We start from the raw sequence: 17,811 nt of genomic DNA on the forward strand, positions 1-17,811 counted from the left end.
TTCTAACATCGCAATAACGATGTTACCCTTGACACAAGATGAAGTCTTCCAGCAAATTCGGGAAAAGGCTACGCGCAAGCAACACGAAAAGACGGCGTTTACCTCTGGCGTTGTCACTAAGCTCCTGAAAGACTTATACAATCACGATCTACATGGTTGCCTGTTCTTCTACTCTCAGGACGAAAACGGTATTCCCAGACATAGAGTCGCTACACACGCAGCCGGTCGAAAACATTACTGCTCGGTTGCTCTGGAAACCGCGTTCAATGCAGAACATTGGCATGACCAGTCTGAGCCAGCAGCCTTCCAAGGTAACTGGCCTCCCAGCACAATTGAGGGTCTTATCGAAGATTTTGATGAGACCGAGTCCTGCATCGAGCCATGCCCCAACTGCGAAGCACCAGAAGATGTCACACATTGTATGTGTGGGTACAGCGCATGGGCAAAGACGATTCATTTCTGCGGGAACTTTAGTGTGCCTGCAGGATCTGTGCTCACCCCAACATCCGACTATGTTCAGGGAGAACTTCCCAGTACTCCCGGCGCTGGCACGTTTAGCTGGCAGTACAATCCTTATTCGCCACCAAGCTTCAAGTCTCGCCCTGTACCGCGCGCGTATGCTGATGTCCGGTCCTATGCTGGGAGCGGAATGGGCCTTGGCGCTCTTTTCAGCTGGTCGCCTGTGGAGCAGCGAGTCAACGGCACCCTTACTCTTGAGGCCAAATTGGGCATTTCGTACATTAGTGCTGCGCAGGCATGCTCTCACGTGGAAAATGAGCTTCCTGATGCGAAATCCTTCGAGGATGTCGTTGACGAAGGAAGGCAAGTATGGGAAGAGAAAATTTTGAACAAGATACAGATTGGAGACGATGGCCATTCGACAAGCAACAACAAAACGTTGAAGAGGATGCTTTACTCTGGGCTGTATCAAACAGGTCTGATGCCAACCGACAAAACCGGCGAATGCCCTAATTGGGAGTCAAACGATGCTAAGCCATACTACGATGACCATTATACGCTTTGGGACACTTATCGTACCCTACTGCCCTTGTATCACCTGGTATTCACGAAGCCATACTCACGCATTCTTTCTGGTCTCATCTCTATCTTCACCGAAGAGGGTTATCTGCCAGCCGGTCGCGCAGCAAATTGGAATGGTCGTGTTCAGGGCGGCACACACGCAGACATGGTCTTGGCGGACGGTTTCGTCAAGAGCGTCCATGCACTTGCCGGCGAGACTGGCCGAGGCGAGCTCGACAGCGGGATCGACTGGCAAGAGGCCTACAAGGCAGTGATGAAGGATGCGAACATATTGCCCGAGCGCAATGTTGATCCGGTCGCCTTCGACGGCGCCACGAAGGAAGGCAGAGGAGCACTGGATGATTATCTCTCCCTTCGCTTCATCACGCGTAACCACACCCGCAGTGTTTCTCGTGGCGTCGAGTACCCGCAGAACGACTTCGCGATCTACAGCATGGCAGCTGGACTTAAGAAGTCCCAGGAAGACGTCGATCAGATGCGCGAACGAGCAAGCTGGTGGCAAAACCAATGGAATCCCATGGCAAACACAACTCTCAACGGCACGGGTACATTCACTGGCTTCCCAGGCCCTAGAAACGCGGATGGGACGTGGAACACCACGGCGTATGACCCGCTGAGCTGCGGAACATGCGGTTGGGATGCAGACATCTACGAAGCCAAGGTTTGGGAGACTGCATTCAGTGTCGCACCACACGACATGGCCAAAGTCATAGATCTGATGGGCGGCGACGAGGCTTTCGTCCGTCGGTTAGACGCCTCTTTCATCCCAGGCTTCGGTACATCAGTTGGCGCAAACAACGATGCCGGCTCTGCTCTCTTCAACCCAGGAAACGAACCATCCTTCGCAACGCCATTCCTCTACAACTACGTACCTGGTATGAACTGGATGACAGTCAACCGGACTCGAGCTATCGTCGACGACTTCTACAGCGACGACCGTGACGGATACCCCGGAAACATCGACGGTGGTGCTCTACCCAGTTGGCTGGTGTTCAATCTCATGGGCATGTATCCTGTGTCTGCTCAGCCGCTTTACCTTCTTTCTGCTCCCCGCTTCTCTTGGCTCAAGGTCTCGCTTTTTGGTGGAACGGCAGTGGAGACGTCGTTGACTATTCGGGCCCAAAACCTGTCAAGCACAAGCTATTACCCGCAAAAGGTTACCTGGAACGGGCAGGAACTCGATCGAGCTTGGTTGAAGCATAGCGAGATTGCGGAAGGAGGCGAGTTGGTGTTTTATATGGGTGAAGAGCCTAAGAAGTGGGATGTTGGTGAGCGGCCGTGGTCACTGTCGACATCGTCGCTGTAGGCATTGTGATGAGTCGCAATCTAGAAGAAACCCTTTTGGGGTTGAAATATACATTGTATTGAAAGCCGTCTAGTTTTGTAAGTTCAACAGCGCGAGTGCCGCAAGAGACGACACGGGTTCAGGTCCCTTCACCTTACCAACCGGCCTGCCCTCCATCAATCAAAAGGGTGTCAACGAGCTTCCCTTCCATGAAAGCTTCGATAGTAACTAGCCCAGTCGGCACATCGGGCAGGACAACCTGCCCCTCGCACATTGTACATACCCTTCTTTCCTGTTTTACTCCACTCAGTACCATATCCATCTCACTCATCTTCGGCGCCAGCGTGCCACGCTGTGTTATCGGGGCGGAGATGCGGATAGTCAAATCTTCACACGAGCTCTTCTGGCAGTCGGCAACTGTCACATTGAGTGCTGTGCCGCTCAGAACTGTTAAGCTTGGAACGACGAAGACTTGGCTATGGGTTTGGAATGCCTGTTCCCGTGACTCGGGTGCCTGGACGGAGAAAGACGTGGCATTTTGAATGGCGGGTCCAGAAAGCGAGAACGGGAAGTAAGTCGTAGTTCCATATTCGCCACCACTGCGACCAAAAACTGAGCTTCCAATCTCGACTTCTGGTTCGAGTTCTGTCTCGTCGTCGCTCATGCGAAGAGTTAGTGATTGCGGGGGTGAGCTGCCTGCCGGTGTGAGGATTCTGATCTTTCCCGAGAGCATCAACTTTCCGTCCCCGCTGAAGTCGTAGGTGACATTCACAGGCTTGACCGGCATGACGGTAATTGGCTCGGAGAGCTGAACAGCAGTAGGTACGGTGTTGATGGCTCGGCCCATGAGCTCGGCACACGTAGCAAGAAAGCCTGTTCCTTGCGCGAAGAGAGTGCGCATCGTCGCATTCTTATCGCTCTCGTAAAGCCGTTTATCGGAATTCATCGTGTCGTTGTAAGAGTTCACCAATGGTCCTCCCTTAGTCCCTGTACCGTTGAGATATTCGCCGAGGACATTTGGATCGAAGACGCCGCGTGTAGTGTCGAAGTTACTACCGCCATTCGTGTTATTCGGGGTGACGAAGCTCTCGTCTACAGCCTCTGGGAAGCCACCCTACACCAATGAGTGAGTATCGCCCTATCAAATAGCAATCAGAAACCTACGTGGTGTACGCTGCCCATAGTGTGACCGCAAGCCGTGAGCCCAATAGCATCCACCTTGTCGAACCCCGCGCGCTCGAAGAAAAGTAACGTCTCTTCCAGATCCGTCTCTGGTGCTGGGACGCCCGTCGTCTTTCCTGCTTCAATCGCATCGACGCGGCCAGGTCGGAACGGCATCTGCGTGCCTCCACACAAATTATTTGACATGACCGTGCCGAGTGCAACAAGATCAGCCACTACCGCTTCGTCAGCACCATTTTCATCACCAAACACTCATCAAGAGCGATGCACTCACTAGAAATCCCCTCCCCAACAAACGGCCTCCAAAACGAAAAACTATCATTAAACGCACTCCCCTTGTTCTCTTCCCTCGCCGTCTCGAACCCAATACTAGCATCAATCCCTCCCGTGCCCGCACTCACATTCGCAGTAATGAAGTCGTGAAACATGACGCGCATCCATTGGGCAGCGGTGGTGCGACCACTATTGAGCCCTGTAGTACTGGTCTGCGAGACATAATTTGTGCAAGGGGTGATCGCGGAGGAAAAATTGGAAGCATAGGCGCCCCAGTTGTCGACTAGGATATGTTCAAGGAAGGAGCGTGTGGGTGTGGGGTAGTAGAACGCGGCGTGTGTGATGGGGAGAGTGGAGAGGATTGAGAGGAACGAGGTGGTGGAGGCAAAGAGTAGCATTTTCGCTTGCCGGGATGCACCCAATCTATGACTAGGGTACTGGTGGCATTTCAGAGTATGCTGACGGTATCTCATCTTATATATCGTCTTCGTTCCATACTGTGTCGGCTGGATTTGGAATGTTTCCTCTTCGGGATGCAGTGCTACATGGCAGCTATCAAGTGATCCAGATCTTCAGAATACTGCCTCATGCGCGTCTCCCACTAAGGATCTAATCGGTGGCAGTATGTGATTGGCTGCGTAGACAACACCGACTCAGCCTGCATCGTTGGGCGTGATTAGATTAGCCACGGTAAGCTGACATTCTTCTACGACCACCTGCCTTTTAGGAAGTTCAGAGTTGGAGGTTTCCCATCGAACTTCATACTCTGCCTGCAGCCAACATGCTACCCAACTTGAGCCATCGTGTGGCGATAAGAGCTACGGCACCCACACCCATTGCGCCTGCCGCGCAGAACCATACACCCTTGAAGTTCTCTACCGCACCATTTCCCTCGCCCTTGAGTGCGCCCATGGCAGGGTTACCGAGCAGCCCGCCGAAAGCAGCAACAAGATACGCCAATCCGAGACGTACGCCAATTGAGGCCTTGTTTGGAGAGAGATTCGTAATTGTGGGACCAGGGATGATAATGACGCCGCCAGAAAGGAAGCCGTACACGATGCTGATAGCGATGAGACCGTTCAATTCCTGAGCGAGGGGTAGCATACAGAGGGTGATGATGCATGCGACGGTGAGAGGAAGTAGGGTGTTAACACCGCCGTACCTAAAGTTGTCAGTACTAGGCTAGTAAGAAGATTGGATGATGAGAACGTACCTGTCGGCGATGAAGTTTGGAACAAATCGCCCAAAGATATTGGCGGCGTTCATGATCGACAACAAGTTGAATGCCATATCCTTCGACACACCGAGTTTGATAGCGTACTCCTGTATGAAGAAGAACGGCACAAACGAGGACGCGACGAACAGCGTGAACGCGACGACAAAGATCGTGTATGGCAGATCCTTGAAGTGGTGAAAGCCGAAGCTGGAGCCCTTGGAACCGTACTGAAGCTGCAAGCGCATCACCACAAAAGCGACGGCGTTGGTCACCAATATGATGAGCGCAAAGATGCGAACAGCCCACGCGAACCCGACGCTGAGGAGGAGCGAGCGTAAGGAGAGAGTGTAAGCAATGCCAGCAACACTGGCACCGGTCGATGCAAGACCAGTAGCCAGCATGCGTTTCTTCTCGAAGAACATGGCTAGCACAGCGACAGGCACGATCGCCATCAAACCGCTGCCGATACCCATGCACACTCCCTGGGCGAAGAAGATGGCCCAATAGCTCTTGAAGAAAGAAGTCAGGATCAACCCCAGTACCTCGAGGCCCGTGCCAACAGCGATGATACTTTTGAGGTACCCCCGATCAAGCAGCGCACCGCCAGGCAAGCAACCGATAGTGGTGAAGAAAAGCTGAATCGATCCGATCCAGGCAATACGCGACGCATCCTGCTCCGGCATCAAGGTGTCGACGTAGTATGTTTGAAAGACGCTAAAGGCATTCGGTAAGCCCCAACTGTTCGCGAACAGAATGAATCCACCAAGAACCTGCATCCACGCCACTTTGCCATGATCAACCGGGTAATCTTCATTAGCTTGCGCACTCGCTGTGATCTCGTGCGAAAGCAGCTGTTGTGTTCTTTCACGCTGCGTCTCGTGGTATGAGAGCAGACTCTCTCTCTCGGGATCCATGGTTTTGCTAGGGAAATTGTAGGGTATTTCGATAGTGATGATAGTGCCTAATTATTGGGCGCTGGTGTGTAAGCTGGCCGTGCCATGTAGCAACTGGATTTTCTCAGGGTCGATGCTGGATGGGGCGCTAGCGGGTAGCATGCCGCGGAGGATCGTCACTTTTAGTCATGAAACTGCAGGTACAGGTCCGAGCGGTGAAGGTAATCGCGCAAGCGAGGCACGATCGCGTTTGCTGCGAAGCCGGGAGCAAACACCACGAATGAGGAATAACGGAGACATCAAAGGATGTTTGTGCAGTATACATGAGTCGTTCAATTGAGAACGCCCTGAGATGCTGGTTTAGGTTACATTCGGCACTTGTAGCCACTCTGGCCACATCACAGGCGCATTCGCCATGTTCTCTTCACTTCCTTCGTCGTAATGAGGGTAACTCCCTATTCGATGCCAGACCACCTATAAAGATCCGACACTCTGAACAAAGCCTATCTACCTGAGTTCTTCCTGAGCAGGACCCTGTGTAACACCAGCTATCCGCGCAGACTGGGAGAGAGTGCACACACATATCACCACGGTCAAGAGGCAGAGCGCACCACCGTAGGCCAGTCCGAATCCGGTAAGACGACGAGAGAATATGTCACGCCAGGTGACGACCTTGCCCGGCTTATATGACGAGTCGACCAACCATCTAGCATCTTCTAATCCGGCCCTGAATCGTTCCATGTCGGCCTCTGTAAGACTGATCATGATCTCATAGGGCTCACCCTCTTGTCCTTCTTTGTCTTCTTCCCTGGGCAAGACCACGATGCCACCTTCGCTGACCCACGCCGCTCGCCGGATAGCAGTCGCATTTGACTTGCTCGTGCCTGGGATGCACCACTCCCTGTCAGCTCCCATCCTTTGCCAACTGGTGATGTATAGGTCTGGGCCTTTGGGAAACTTCAAAAGGGATTGCTGCGCTTCGGCAGGGTTGGTAAGGACGCTGTTGATCTGGGTGACTGCCCATTTCGCGTTGATGGCGTGCAGAGCATCTGTAATCTTGGCTGCGATGTCCTCAAGAGAGGCCGCAGCGCCATCAAGATCCAAGGTAGGCGTAGCGGACAACACCAGGTTACCAAGATAATCCGGGGATGAGAAGGGCAGTGGAAGGAACTTTCTGAGATCTACAACGACGGCAAGGGTCGACTGCGTGTTACCCGAAGCTGTGATCGACTTTGAGCGAGCGCGTATGACATTTGCCCAGACGATAGCTGATAGTACGGTAAAGTTGGATACACGCTTCCCGATCTTAACAGATAGCTCGTTACGGAGCTCTTCGATAGCTTGTGATGAGAAGCGAAACATCTCGGCAACGACTTTATTGGGTCCTTCATCCGGTCCTTTGCGGAGCTCAAAGCGCTTCGCAAATGGCTTCTCAGGTGAATTAGTAGACTGGCCTGCTGCATCGGCTTCTTGGACCAGCGTTGCGAGCGCTTGACGCGCTGATGACGGGTCTGGTACCACGTTCCATTCCTTGACGATATCCTTCAATGGTTGGAGCTGATCCTTGTAGCTTGGTACGCGATAGTATCTAGCAGGCGGACGAACTGGCGGTAGTTTGTTCTTTTTGATGCTGAGAGCTCGTACCGCATCGGACCATATCTTTTGGATCCTTCCGTTGCCAGTGCCATCGACAACGGCATGATACCACCAGGCGCTCAGTATCAGACCTCCGGGGATGAAGGTAGCCTGGGCCGCGAAGGTGGGCAAAGGTCCTTTCGAAAAGCTTGTCATCCTTTCGGCATACGCATCTTCGCCCAATCCAGCGTGGTGTTTCAGTTCGTTTGGGCAGAAGATAGTAGCGGGCAACTCGTCTGGGAGGAAGGCGTCCTTCGCAAGCGAATCGTAGTCATGCTGTGCATCGTCGTAACTGACTGTGAATATACGGCGTGCCTCGGCTTCGAGATCGATGGGGTCGGGGTACTGCACACGGAGAAGGTCGGTAGAGGGGTCTAAGTCCACAGTGCCAGCGAGATATGGAAACTGTCTCAGAACTTCTTTGAAGCCATTGTGCAGCGCCTCTTTTGCTTCATGGGCGCGACTGATGTCCGGAAAGGGAAATATGATGTAGTAGCGGCCATACACGCGGATGTGGGGCTGCTGATCGAGGTGAGATAACTCTAGCTCTTTTGGAGTGCCGGTTGGCATTGCGGGGGTAGTGGTCTGGAAAAGTTGACGAAAGTAGGCTTTCTTCGTGTTGGGCTGGACTCGGAGGCGAAGGCTTTTAGGGTCCGTTGTAGTGGAATGTCGGTGGTCGAGGCGCAGGTAGCTGTGCGAGAATCTCCAAGGGCACTCCATGAGAACCTGCCGGCGAGTATAAATGCTTCGCGGTGCTGTGAAGTCGCACTCTGTAGAGGTGAAACAGGTGAATGCATTGCCTTGTGCGTTGTATTGGCTCTTCGATGTGACGGTACTGGTGAAGGCATCGCTGCGTTGGTAGTTGCAGACGGATGCTCCGACTGATATGCAGTACATAACAAACAAAAAGCATGGAACCCAAATCTCCGAGCTTTGACATCGTTCCGACCATGCACTGGCGATCCTATTGCACGGTGTGCTTGCCGACACTAGAGCTATTGGGCACGGTGCGCGAACCGTTGTCCGAGTCGCGTGGCATGATATTCAGCGGTTGGCACAAATTAGCTTCATGCCGCATGTCGCTCGAGCCCGATCATAGCGGACTGATCAACCTGGCCGCCCAACACACCAGCCTTCTGCAGTATACCAACGGTCTTCTCGACAACCTCCTTGTCCACGCCCTTCACATCTTTGGCGAAACGAACAGTCTTCAACCACTCTCGCGCGTCCTCTTCCGAGTAATCGAGCTTGGTGCTGATGTACTGGACGGCCTCTTCCTGGTTCGCTTCAAAGTGTTTGACTCCCTTGTTGATCTTGTCCATGACGTCCTCGAGTTCCCCAGTAAGCACTGGCTTGCTGGCGTTGGGTGCCGAACTCCAGTTCTTCGGGTTCAATAGGTGGTTTGCGGCGACGATCTTCCACGAGGACCAGGGTGTGTAGATCTCGCCGATGCGCTTGATCTCGCCGTTGTCGTAGTAGCGCTTCGACGTGAAGTGCTCCCACATAAAGAAGTCGGCCGTGCTGTCGTTGACTCCATCACGGAGGTTCGCAAACGTGTTCAGCACCTCAACGGGGAATGGTGGGCTGTTGGACGAAGTGTCGAGCCACCCTTGCTGGTCGGCAAGCACGAAGCTCATCACGTAGCTGCCGCTTCCTATCCTGGAAACGCCGACCTTCTTGCCCTTCAGGTCTTGTATTCCGTTGAGCTCATCCCTCTTGGCGCCTGTGGATATGGCCCAGCACAGCGGAGTCTCGACGTATGTCCCCACCACGCTGAAGCCAGCGTCCTGCTTAGCCACCTGTGCTTTTCCCAGTGCCGCTATCCAGCCTTCGGTAAGGCCAACTCCGATATCGATTTCGTCGGCTTGCAGGGCCGTGACCATGTGCCCTGTGCCACTTGGGAACGGGAGGAGCTTCGCGTCGAGGCCGTAGTGCTTCTTCGCGAACTCGAGCGGTGTGGAGAAGTGTTCTATTTCCGTCAGCGGGCGATGCAACAGTATTGATGACGCGCCTACCTGGCACGAAGCCGATGCGCAGTGGTGCCATGGCTGCAATCTTGGTTGAGAAGCTTCGCACTGGTCGTGGGGTTGGTGAAACGCGTGCAAGTCGCAGTGTGCGTAGCATTGCTGGGTAGGAATGGGAGAAGAGGAGACGACTACGGCAATGAGGGGTGTATCGGTCAAGGAGTGTGAGTTAATAAAGTTTGGTTAGGGCCGAATCATCAGTTGACCACCGGTGGTTGTATGCGCAAGCTCATCTCACATGAAGCTGCCCGAGGTGCCTCGCCTAGTTCCGATCGGAAGGCCATTCCGATCAGCTCCGGTCCTCGCTTTCCACCTCGATCATCGGCGTCATTCCATGTCACCAGCTTCTTCCCATGGTCTCCTTGCTGTTTTCGAGATACCCTTTGACTAGAATTTTTGTTGCGTCTTCGCGTATTTCGCTATCATTCAGTCCTTCTCGTCCTATCGCCCTCCTAAATTTTGCTACGATGTCTTCCGATAGCGATAGAACATCGATAAGAGCTAGGACGATAGCCATTGTAGGCGCTGGACCATCGGGTGTGGCGGCGGCAAAATACCTCCGAGCTGAGGAAGTATTCGATAAGATCGTTCTATTTGAACAGCGAAGTCGATCAGGGGGGATCTGGATATATACAGGCGAACAGCGGGACGAGAATCTCTTCGACATACCTCAGACCGACCCCAATAAAGATGTTCAAAAACCAGAGTGGCAATCCAAAGATGCAGTAATGAACGGGAACATTGATACGAATGGCATCGACGGGACTTCGAAAATTCCCTCCTTTCTGTCGCCAATGTACGAAAAGCTCGAAACGAATATACCGAGAGGACTAATGGGCTTCCAAGACCTGGATTGGCCTGCGGAGAGTCAATTATTTCCTACACATGAGACAGTACTAAAATATATCGACGATTACTCCGCGGATGTGCAAGACCTTGTTCGATACTGTACACAAGTCATCAATGTCAGCCCAATAGATTCCAAGGCCGCCAGTAGCCCATGGAAAGTCACTTCGCGGAACTTACTTACGAACGAAGATAGTTCCGAAGTCTACGACGCGGTTATTGTAGCGAATGGCCACTTTATAGTTCCCTACATACCACCCATGGCCGGTATCAAAGAGTGGGCTGCAAAGAACCCCGGTCGCATTAGCCATTCGAAGTATTACCGGAAGCCCGAGGATTTCACTGGGAAGAAAACAATCGTCGTAGGCAATTCAGCATCTGGCGCAGACGTCAGTGCTCAGATCGCTGAGTTCTGTCAAAAGCCGCTCCTGTGGTCCACAAGATCGCAATCCATGTTCAGCGCAACCCACGGAACAGCAGGTGAAGATCAAAAGAGACGAGAAGTTTCGCCCATCAAACAGTTTCTCCCTAATAGCAGAGGCGTAATGTTTGAAGACGGAACAGAAGAACACGACATCGATGCCATAGTTTTTGCTACCGGATATTTCTACAGCCTACCCTTCCTACAAGACGTAGAACCTAAACTCATTACCACCGGCGAAAGAGTAAACCATACATACCAGCATGTCTTTTACGCCCCTCGGCCGACCCTAAGTTTCCTGGCCCTCAACCAACGCGTTATCCCCTTCCCAGTAGCAGAAGCGCAATCCGCTGTTCTCGCGCGCGTATACTCCGGTCGCCTTTCGCTCCCCTCACACTCAGAAATGCGCGACTGGGAGCAAAGCATCGAGGAGGAAATGGGCGCTGGACGAAACTTCCACCTTTTACCCTTTCCCAAGGATGCCAACTACATCAACGCAATGAGCAAATGGGCATTGAGCGCTGAGAGCAAAGAAGGGTTGGAAAATAACGGCAAGGGAAAGACACCACCGATATGGGGCGAGTGGGAGTACTGGTGTCGCGAGAACTTCCCAAAGATACGACAGGCGTTTGGAAAGATGGGGGAGAAGAGGAGGGACATTAGAGATGTGAAGGAGCTAGGCTTTGACTTTGAAGAGTATCAGAAAGAACAGGCACAGCAGAAAGACATGGACAAGAAAGGCGAGGAGCTAATATAATAAACAATACAGTAGCTATCGGCAATTTCAACGTCTCGTATCATTCAAAAAGCCTATACAGGCTCTACCACACATCCACATTCCATCAGTTACATCTTGTCTTCTCCCCGCTTCCCAGGCAACCAACCCGCTTACACGGAAGCTCTTCTCGGCATCGAGATCGCAGAAGATGCCACCCTCCGCCAAACAATCCCGCTCCTCTTCATTCCTCCAAACGTTTGCTCCCAAGGGCTCACGCTCATCCCCGCTTTCTCCCCGTCAGCCTCTCTTAAAACATGCCTAAAACTACCCCCAGCATCCGTCTCCCCCATGGTACACAAAATCACTCGAAACTTCTCCCCACCACCTATAAACCACGCAAAAACCTCCCGCATGATCTCCTTGATAAACCGCGTTTGGAGCAGCTCAGTCTCCGGCGACTGGGTCGCTGACTCTGGAACGTCTGTATTAATAACGAGAGTATGCAAGTGGGGCAATGTGGCTACGCAGATGAGAAAATGGCGGACTAGGACGATGACATGGCGCGTGTTGGTGGCGGAGATGTTGTTGTCGGAAAGGTAGAAGTTGGCTTCTAGTTGTTTCAGGTCAGAGTGAGGGTTGGGGACGTAGAACCAGATGTCTAGGGCTGCGTAAGCGTCTAGTAGATCTACGACGTCCTTGCGGTTCATTGATACGCCCTGTAGTTCGTGGACTTCGTGGGCTCCGCGCTTTATGTGACCGAATGGGTATTCAGCTAGCAGATCCGAGAGATCGTCTTGATGCGTCGATGGATCCGAAACTTCGGAATTCTCTTGTGTCTGCTTGCTTGGGACAGACATGTTTGGTGAATTTGGGTGGATTGGCACTGATGTTTTGGGTGTGGAGGTGCGGGTTAGTCGGGAAGTTTAGAAAAAGAAAGAGTCAGCGTTAAGTAGGCTCACGGGCGCGTGTGAATGGGCATGTTGTAGTGAAAACTTGGAAGAACAGCATGTCCTGACAGTGTTATCGCGGTGATTCTACATTAATAACACAACCTCTACCTAGGTACAGCCCTACTTTATACATAAAAAAAAAACTAAATAGGTTTGTAGACTACATTAACCTAAAACTTTGCAAAGTAGGTAGCCTAACGTTAACGTAGGCTCTAGGCTGTTTAGTTTTTTTCTAGGTTAACGTAGCCCTACACTTCGCATTCTCGTTCTTAGAAACTCTTGCTCATAGTATCCACCACTGAACTTGCCTAACCCCCTGAGCGATGATTGCAACCCTTTGCCCATACCAACCCAAGCTGTGTGCAACATTAACATGCAATTGTTGTAACAAGCCACTCCACTCGTCATTTACATCCATCCCAGCATCCCACGACACAACGACTTTACTGACTCCGCTCTTCCTCGTTTCATCGCTACCCGTGAACTTGTTGACTATATCTTGTCCCAGTGCAAAGATTAGATGCCTCGGTGTGTGGTATCTACCTGGACCAGTACCAGACGAATTCGAAGGCGGAATCGGCATGGGGGGATGCGCAGCTACCAGACGAAGCTCTAAGGTACGGGTATGAAGTAGCGTACGTTCCCTCAGTATCTGTTCCGTGAATGTTCTAAACACCCTAGGTTGCGTGATGTTCGCTGCACTCATCACGACATTCATACTCAAACACTTTGCTTCGTCCCAGGTCTGGGGTATTTTGACTGTAAAGTGCAGTAATGGGAAGCGGGTAGTGAGATCCTGCCTCAGACGTGCGGCTACATTTTGAGCCTCATTAACGAATACCGACTCATACTCATGCTTGATTTGATCATTGATGAGAAGAATGTTCGTGAGAGCATTGGGTTGTTGGGTGGAGAAGTCGGAGCGCATATAGGCTTTGTAGATTTCCACGAGCTCAGGGAAATAGTAAGGGTGGAGCAGGAGGGAAAGTGGAGCGGCCATGGCTGCAATAGGTTGTTGTGGATCGTGCAGTGGTTCAGTATAGCGGTGTCAAGTGCTATTATTGACGAGGCTCTTGGGACGTTGTAAGAGAAGAGAATCGGGATGATATAGGGGGCGACCGCAAACAGACTGAGTCGAAAGTGCTGTCTTAATAATTCTGGAACAACAAACTGACGTTCTGGCACGACCTGGCACAAGACAGCTCCTCGTATCAAACATGAGCAAGACAATTGCTACTCAGGCAGAAGGCCAGAGCATGGAACAGGTGGAAGTAGTGACATACAGCGTGTACCTCAACACATAGAATCCCCCGATGTGATATCAAACCCGAACGCCGCGGCTATGCATCAAAAAGCGCAAACTGATATCCTCTTAGCTGTGACACTACCTCCGTCCCTTGCCTTGCCCACCTCCACCACTTCCACCCATACCTGGCATACCACCCATGCCACCCATCATCTTCATCAAGGCGCCCATATCAGGCATACCTCCCCCTCCCATGCCGCCGAGCGCGGATAGATCGGGCATGCCGCCGGCACCGCCTCCTCCTCCACCCATCATTTTCATCATAGCGCCAATATCTGGCATGCCGCCGCCTGCACCACCTGCGCCGCCACCCATACTTTGCATGCGCTTCTGCATAGCCGCGAGTTGTTGTTGCTTGTTGCCTCCGCCCATCGCACCCTGTGCTTTCTGCATGTTTGCCATTCCACCCTTCATCTTCTTCGCCATACCGGCCATCATGCGATGTTGTGTAAGCAGTTCCTCGACTTCGCGAACCGAGGTACCAGAGCCGCGGGCGATACGGGTCATACGCGTGGGTTGATCAACGAACATCTTTCCGTCCGACTCCAGCTCTTTCTCAGTCATACTGTCACAGATGTAGATCATGCGCTTCAACTTTGTGCCCCCTTCTTCGTCGTCCATGCCGCCCATCATGCTGCTGAGTCCAGGAATCATGCCCGCCATCTTCGACAACGGCCCCATCTTCATGATGTTGGAGAGCTGATCCCGCAGGTCCTTGATTGTGAAGATACCCTGGGTGATGTGCTTCATTGTGTCCTTCTGGTCGAGCTTTAGAGATTGTACGTGTTCGACGAGCCCTTGGACATCTCCCATGCCGAGCAGCTTCGAGACGAAAGCTTGTGGCGCGAAACGCTCAAGATCCAGCATGTGTTCTCCGTTACCGAGGAAGACGATGGGTGTATGTGTTGCTGCGACGGCTGAAATGGCACCACCTCCTGCTGCCGCACCGTCGGTCTTGGTGATGACAATGGCTCCGAAATCTGCGGCTTCTTTGAAAGCGCGTGCTTGCGACTCCGCAGCCTGTCCGATTGTTCCGTCCAACACCATGATGGTCTGGTCGGGTGTCACAGCGTTCTGAATCTGCACCATCTCGTCGAAGAGGTCCTTCTCTTGCCTGTGTCGTCCCGAGGTATCCACGATGATGATCTCGAAGCGCTCCTTCTTGAACTTCTCCACACCCTCGCCCGCCACCACTACAGGGTCGGTCTGCGTATGGCTACCGTAGTATGGGATCTTGGCTTTGGTCGCGTTCTGCTTCAGTTGGTCGAAGGCACCGGCACGGAAAGTGTCGGCGCACACCAGGCAGGCCTTGAAGCCTCTTGCCTGGTACCATCTCGCCAGCTTTGTACACGTCGTCGTTTTACCCGCACCCTGGAGACCGACAAACATGATGACGTTGGACTTGCCCTTCTTGGGCTTGAAGGGCTCGGCATGGGGGTCGACCATCTTGACGAGTTCATCGAAGACGGCCTTCTGGATGAGGCGCTTCTTGTTGACGCCCGGCGCGAGGTGCTTGAAGTCGACGGCCTTCTTTATCGATTGGCGCAGGTTCATGACGAGTTTGACGTTGACATCGGCTTCGACGAGGGCGTTGGAGATCTCCTTGACCATGGCTTCGAAGGCCTGCGCATGTTAGCCACCTATCCTCAGTCGCCTGCTCGGGGCGCGCACCTTCTCGTCGAGGTTGGGCGACCTCGTGAGGTCGGTGACGGCGGCATTGATGCGCCGCCCGAGATCTTGAAGCACCATAGCGGCGGTTGGTAGGGAGAGATGATGGTAGGGATAGGGTTGTGGGTGTTGGGTGGTGTGCCTCTCGTGGTGTTCTGTGGGGAATCCACTATGGCGGGGCGCGCTTGCCGTCGGCCATTTGGGCTACTAACGCCGATCGCCTGGAACTTTTTTCTGCGACGCGATTTACCTGCAGCATTCACATAACCCGACTTTCACAGCCAGAATGGTCAACACATCGCTGAAACGGAGACGGACCGAGGAGCAGCTGCGCGGAAAGGTGCCCAAGAAGGAGAAGAGAAAGGTCAAGAAGCAGAAGAACTACCACAGTTCCAGCGAGGAGGAAGGCGGCGCGCGCGATGCTCCATTGCGCGGAAGCAGCCAGGAGCCCGAGGAGCCATTCCAGCCGTCTGGTGTCAATGCGACGTTACCTGGAAAGCAAGAGCTCTCGAAGCAGCAGCTGAGGAAACAGGCAAAGTTCGAGGCCAAGAAGGCGGCACAGCAAGCGGCAGCGGCAGAGGAGTCTTCCGCCAGCGACGACGAAGAGGAAATCGAAGCGGCACCCGTGCAGAAACCTGAGCCCAAGTTCAAGGCCAGCATACCTGCACAGGCTCCGGCAAAGTCGGCACTCAAGAAGACTGCGCCCGTCGACCACGAAGCGCCATTGCCCAGCGACGCCGAAGACGATGTGGACGAAATAGATGACTCTGAGCCTGAGGCGGATGAGTTCTCGATTGCCGACTCCGAATCAGATGCCTCCGAGACCTCAACCACGGCCGCGCGCAAAGTACGGAAACGAAACGACCCCGAAGCCTTCGCCAACTCCATCTCCAAGATTCTTGGTTCGAAGCTGACGACATCGAAACGCTCCGAGCCCATTTTGTCCCGCAGCAAAGACGCCGCAACCGCCAACCGCGAGCTCGCCGACTCCAAGCTCAGTGAGAAGGCGCGACGACAGATTGTTGCTGAGAGGAAGGCGGCACAAGAAAAGGGCCGTGTGAAGGACGTTCTGGGCCTTAACGACCCCAACGTCAGCACAGCCGCCACATCAGCGAAGGAGAAGGAGCTCAGGCGGACGGCACAGAAGGGTGTCATCAAGCTCTTCAACGCCGTACGAGCGGCGCAGGTCAAGGGTGAACAGGCCGAGAGGGAGAGCAAGGCGGGCATGGTTGTTGGTATGGACAAGAGGGAAGAGAAGGTCAAGGAGATGAGCAAGCAGGGTTTCCTCGACATGATCACAGGAGGACAAAAGAAGGAGGGTAGCGTGGAGGCCTGATGGCGACTTATATGCACAACTCGGCGTTTGGGACAAAAGACATAGTTTGAATATGTTCATGATACCATATACTATACATAAGTTCAGAGTCGTACTCAACGCCAGTTCATCTGCAAGCGGAGTGTTCGTATAATACATGTCGTCTCAAATGCTGTATGCGATATGGCCCATAATGCCTTCCAACAGATGTCCTGCAGTCATTTCTCCCAAGATGTCTCCCCACCAATAAATCCCCTGTGGATTCACGACACTTCTCCAAAGTCTTTTCATTTGCTGTCGAAATCGCTGGCCTGCAGATTCCGCGTCATGCTCGGCAGTCGCACAACCAGCCCATCGAGCTCCTTGCTCATCTTGACCTGACACCCCAGGCGACTCGTCTCGGTAAGTCCAAAGGCCAGATCCAACATGTCGTTCTCGTCATCATCCGGCTCCTCCATCTTGTCGTAGTAGGCTTCGTCTTCGACTATGACGTGACATGTTGAGCATGCGCAAGATCCTCCGCATGCGCCTTCCATTTCTATGTCGTTGGCTTGTGCGATGTCGAGGAGGTTGTCGCCGTCGGCTACTTCGAATGTGGAGGCATGGCCATCCTTGTCTACAAATGTGACTTTGCGTCTAGAAGGCGTCAGTGGTTAAAGTTGGTACAGTTTGGACATGTTTTGACGCACTCTTCACCCGGTCGGGGTGGGTCCAGATGACCGTGGCGGGATGCGGGCGATGAGGAGAATTGGCGGCGACTCTGAAGCCATGACGGGCTTGTGGCTTTAAGAATAGTCGATGTTGATAGTGTAGACACTGCCGTTGTCTGTGTCTGAATCGATCTCCGACATGTCGCTGCCGTCCAATTGCTGGCGAACCTCCTCGGACTCGACGATGCGCCTCTTGCGCCCGCTATCCTCCCCTCCAAGGCGTTCACACAAGCTCTTCTAGCAGCCATGATGCCGAATTGATGTTCGCTAGCCGGCCGAGATTGGAGTCTAATAGGAGAAGGAGACACGGGAGCGAAGGGGTTGCAGT

The 17,811-nt window shown here is 53.1% G+C and overlaps 10 protein-coding genes across 10 annotated transcripts; 3 read left to right on the forward strand and 7 right to left on the reverse strand.

Moving 5' to 3' along the window:
- Positions 1 to 19: 19 nt before the first annotated feature.
- Positions 20 to 2,347, forward strand: J4E85_000569 (uncharacterized protein; the record flags this gene model as incomplete). Its single annotated transcript, XM_051464859.1, has 1 exon — positions 20 to 2,347. One exon carries the CDS (start codon positions 20 to 22, stop codon positions 2,345 to 2,347), a length of 2,328 nt encoding a protein of 775 aa, XP_051331380.1.
- Positions 2,348 to 2,480: 133 nt separating this feature from the next.
- J4E85_000570 (uncharacterized protein) lies at positions 2,481 to 3,694 on the reverse strand (the record flags this gene model as incomplete). Its single annotated transcript, XM_051464860.1, has 2 exons — positions 2,481 to 3,440; positions 3,491 to 3,694. The coding sequence occupies 2 exons, from the start codon at positions 3,692 to 3,694 to the stop codon at positions 2,481 to 2,483; spliced, it is 1,164 nt and encodes a 387-aa protein (XP_051331381.1).
- An 846-nt stretch (positions 3,695 to 4,540) lies between these two features.
- Positions 4,541 to 5,911, reverse strand: J4E85_000571 (uncharacterized protein; the record flags this gene model as incomplete). Its single annotated transcript, XM_051464861.1, has 2 exons — positions 4,541 to 4,943; positions 4,995 to 5,911. The coding sequence occupies 2 exons, from the start codon at positions 5,909 to 5,911 to the stop codon at positions 4,541 to 4,543; spliced, it is 1,320 nt and encodes a 439-aa protein (XP_051331382.1).
- A 486-nt stretch (positions 5,912 to 6,397) lies between these two features.
- Positions 6,398 to 8,095, reverse strand: J4E85_000572 (uncharacterized protein; the record flags this gene model as incomplete). Its single annotated transcript, XM_051464862.1, has 1 exon — positions 6,398 to 8,095. The coding sequence occupies one exon, from the start codon at positions 8,093 to 8,095 to the stop codon at positions 6,398 to 6,400; it is 1,698 nt and encodes a 565-aa protein (XP_051331383.1).
- A 497-nt stretch (positions 8,096 to 8,592) lies between these two features.
- J4E85_000573 (uncharacterized protein) lies at positions 8,593 to 9,571 on the reverse strand (the record flags this gene model as incomplete). The annotated part of the gene is made up of 2 exons (XM_051464863.1): positions 8,593 to 9,494; positions 9,541 to 9,571. The coding sequence occupies 2 exons, from the start codon at positions 9,569 to 9,571 to the stop codon at positions 8,593 to 8,595; spliced, it is 933 nt and encodes a 310-aa protein (XP_051331384.1).
- A 445-nt stretch (positions 9,572 to 10,016) lies between these two features.
- J4E85_000574 (uncharacterized protein) lies at positions 10,017 to 11,573 on the forward strand (the record flags this gene model as incomplete). The annotated part of the gene is made up of 1 exon (XM_051464864.1): positions 10,017 to 11,573. One exon carries the CDS (start codon positions 10,017 to 10,019, stop codon positions 11,571 to 11,573), a length of 1,557 nt encoding a protein of 518 aa, XP_051331385.1.
- Positions 11,574 to 12,054: 481 nt separating this feature from the next.
- J4E85_000575 (uncharacterized protein) lies at positions 12,055 to 12,391 on the reverse strand (the record flags this gene model as incomplete). Its single annotated transcript, XM_051464865.1, is given in 2 exon segments — positions 12,055 to 12,078; positions 12,092 to 12,391. The coding sequence occupies 2 exon segments, from the start codon at positions 12,389 to 12,391 to the stop codon at positions 12,055 to 12,057; spliced, it is 324 nt and encodes a 107-aa protein (XP_051331386.1).
- A 1,477-nt stretch (positions 12,392 to 13,868) lies between these two features.
- J4E85_000576 (uncharacterized protein) lies at positions 13,869 to 15,539 on the reverse strand (the record flags this gene model as incomplete). The annotated part of the gene is made up of 2 exons (XM_051464866.1): positions 13,869 to 15,413; positions 15,462 to 15,539. The coding sequence occupies 2 exons, from the start codon at positions 15,537 to 15,539 to the stop codon at positions 13,869 to 13,871; spliced, it is 1,623 nt and encodes a 540-aa protein (XP_051331387.1).
- A 205-nt stretch (positions 15,540 to 15,744) lies between these two features.
- On the forward strand, positions 15,745 to 16,794 carry J4E85_000577 (uncharacterized protein; the record flags this gene model as incomplete). Its single annotated transcript, XM_051464867.1, has 1 exon — positions 15,745 to 16,794. The coding sequence occupies one exon, from the start codon at positions 15,745 to 15,747 to the stop codon at positions 16,792 to 16,794; it is 1,050 nt and encodes a 349-aa protein (XP_051331388.1).
- A 266-nt stretch (positions 16,795 to 17,060) lies between these two features.
- YAH1 (mitochondrial matrix iron-sulfur protein) lies at positions 17,061 to 17,731 on the reverse strand (the record flags this gene model as incomplete). The annotated part of the gene is made up of 2 exons (XM_051464868.1): positions 17,061 to 17,409; positions 17,463 to 17,731. The coding sequence occupies 2 exons, from the start codon at positions 17,729 to 17,731 to the stop codon at positions 17,061 to 17,063; spliced, it is 618 nt and encodes a 205-aa protein (XP_051331389.1).
- Between the last annotated feature and the right edge of the window lie 80 nt (positions 17,732 to 17,811).

The sequence above is a fragment of the Alternaria conjuncta genome (genome assembly GCF_024043145.1).
Source record: "Alternaria conjuncta strain BMP 0040 chromosome Unknown scaffold_1, whole genome shotgun sequence".
NCBI classification, from domain to species: domain Eukaryota; kingdom Fungi; phylum Ascomycota; class Dothideomycetes; order Pleosporales; family Pleosporaceae; genus Alternaria; species Alternaria conjuncta.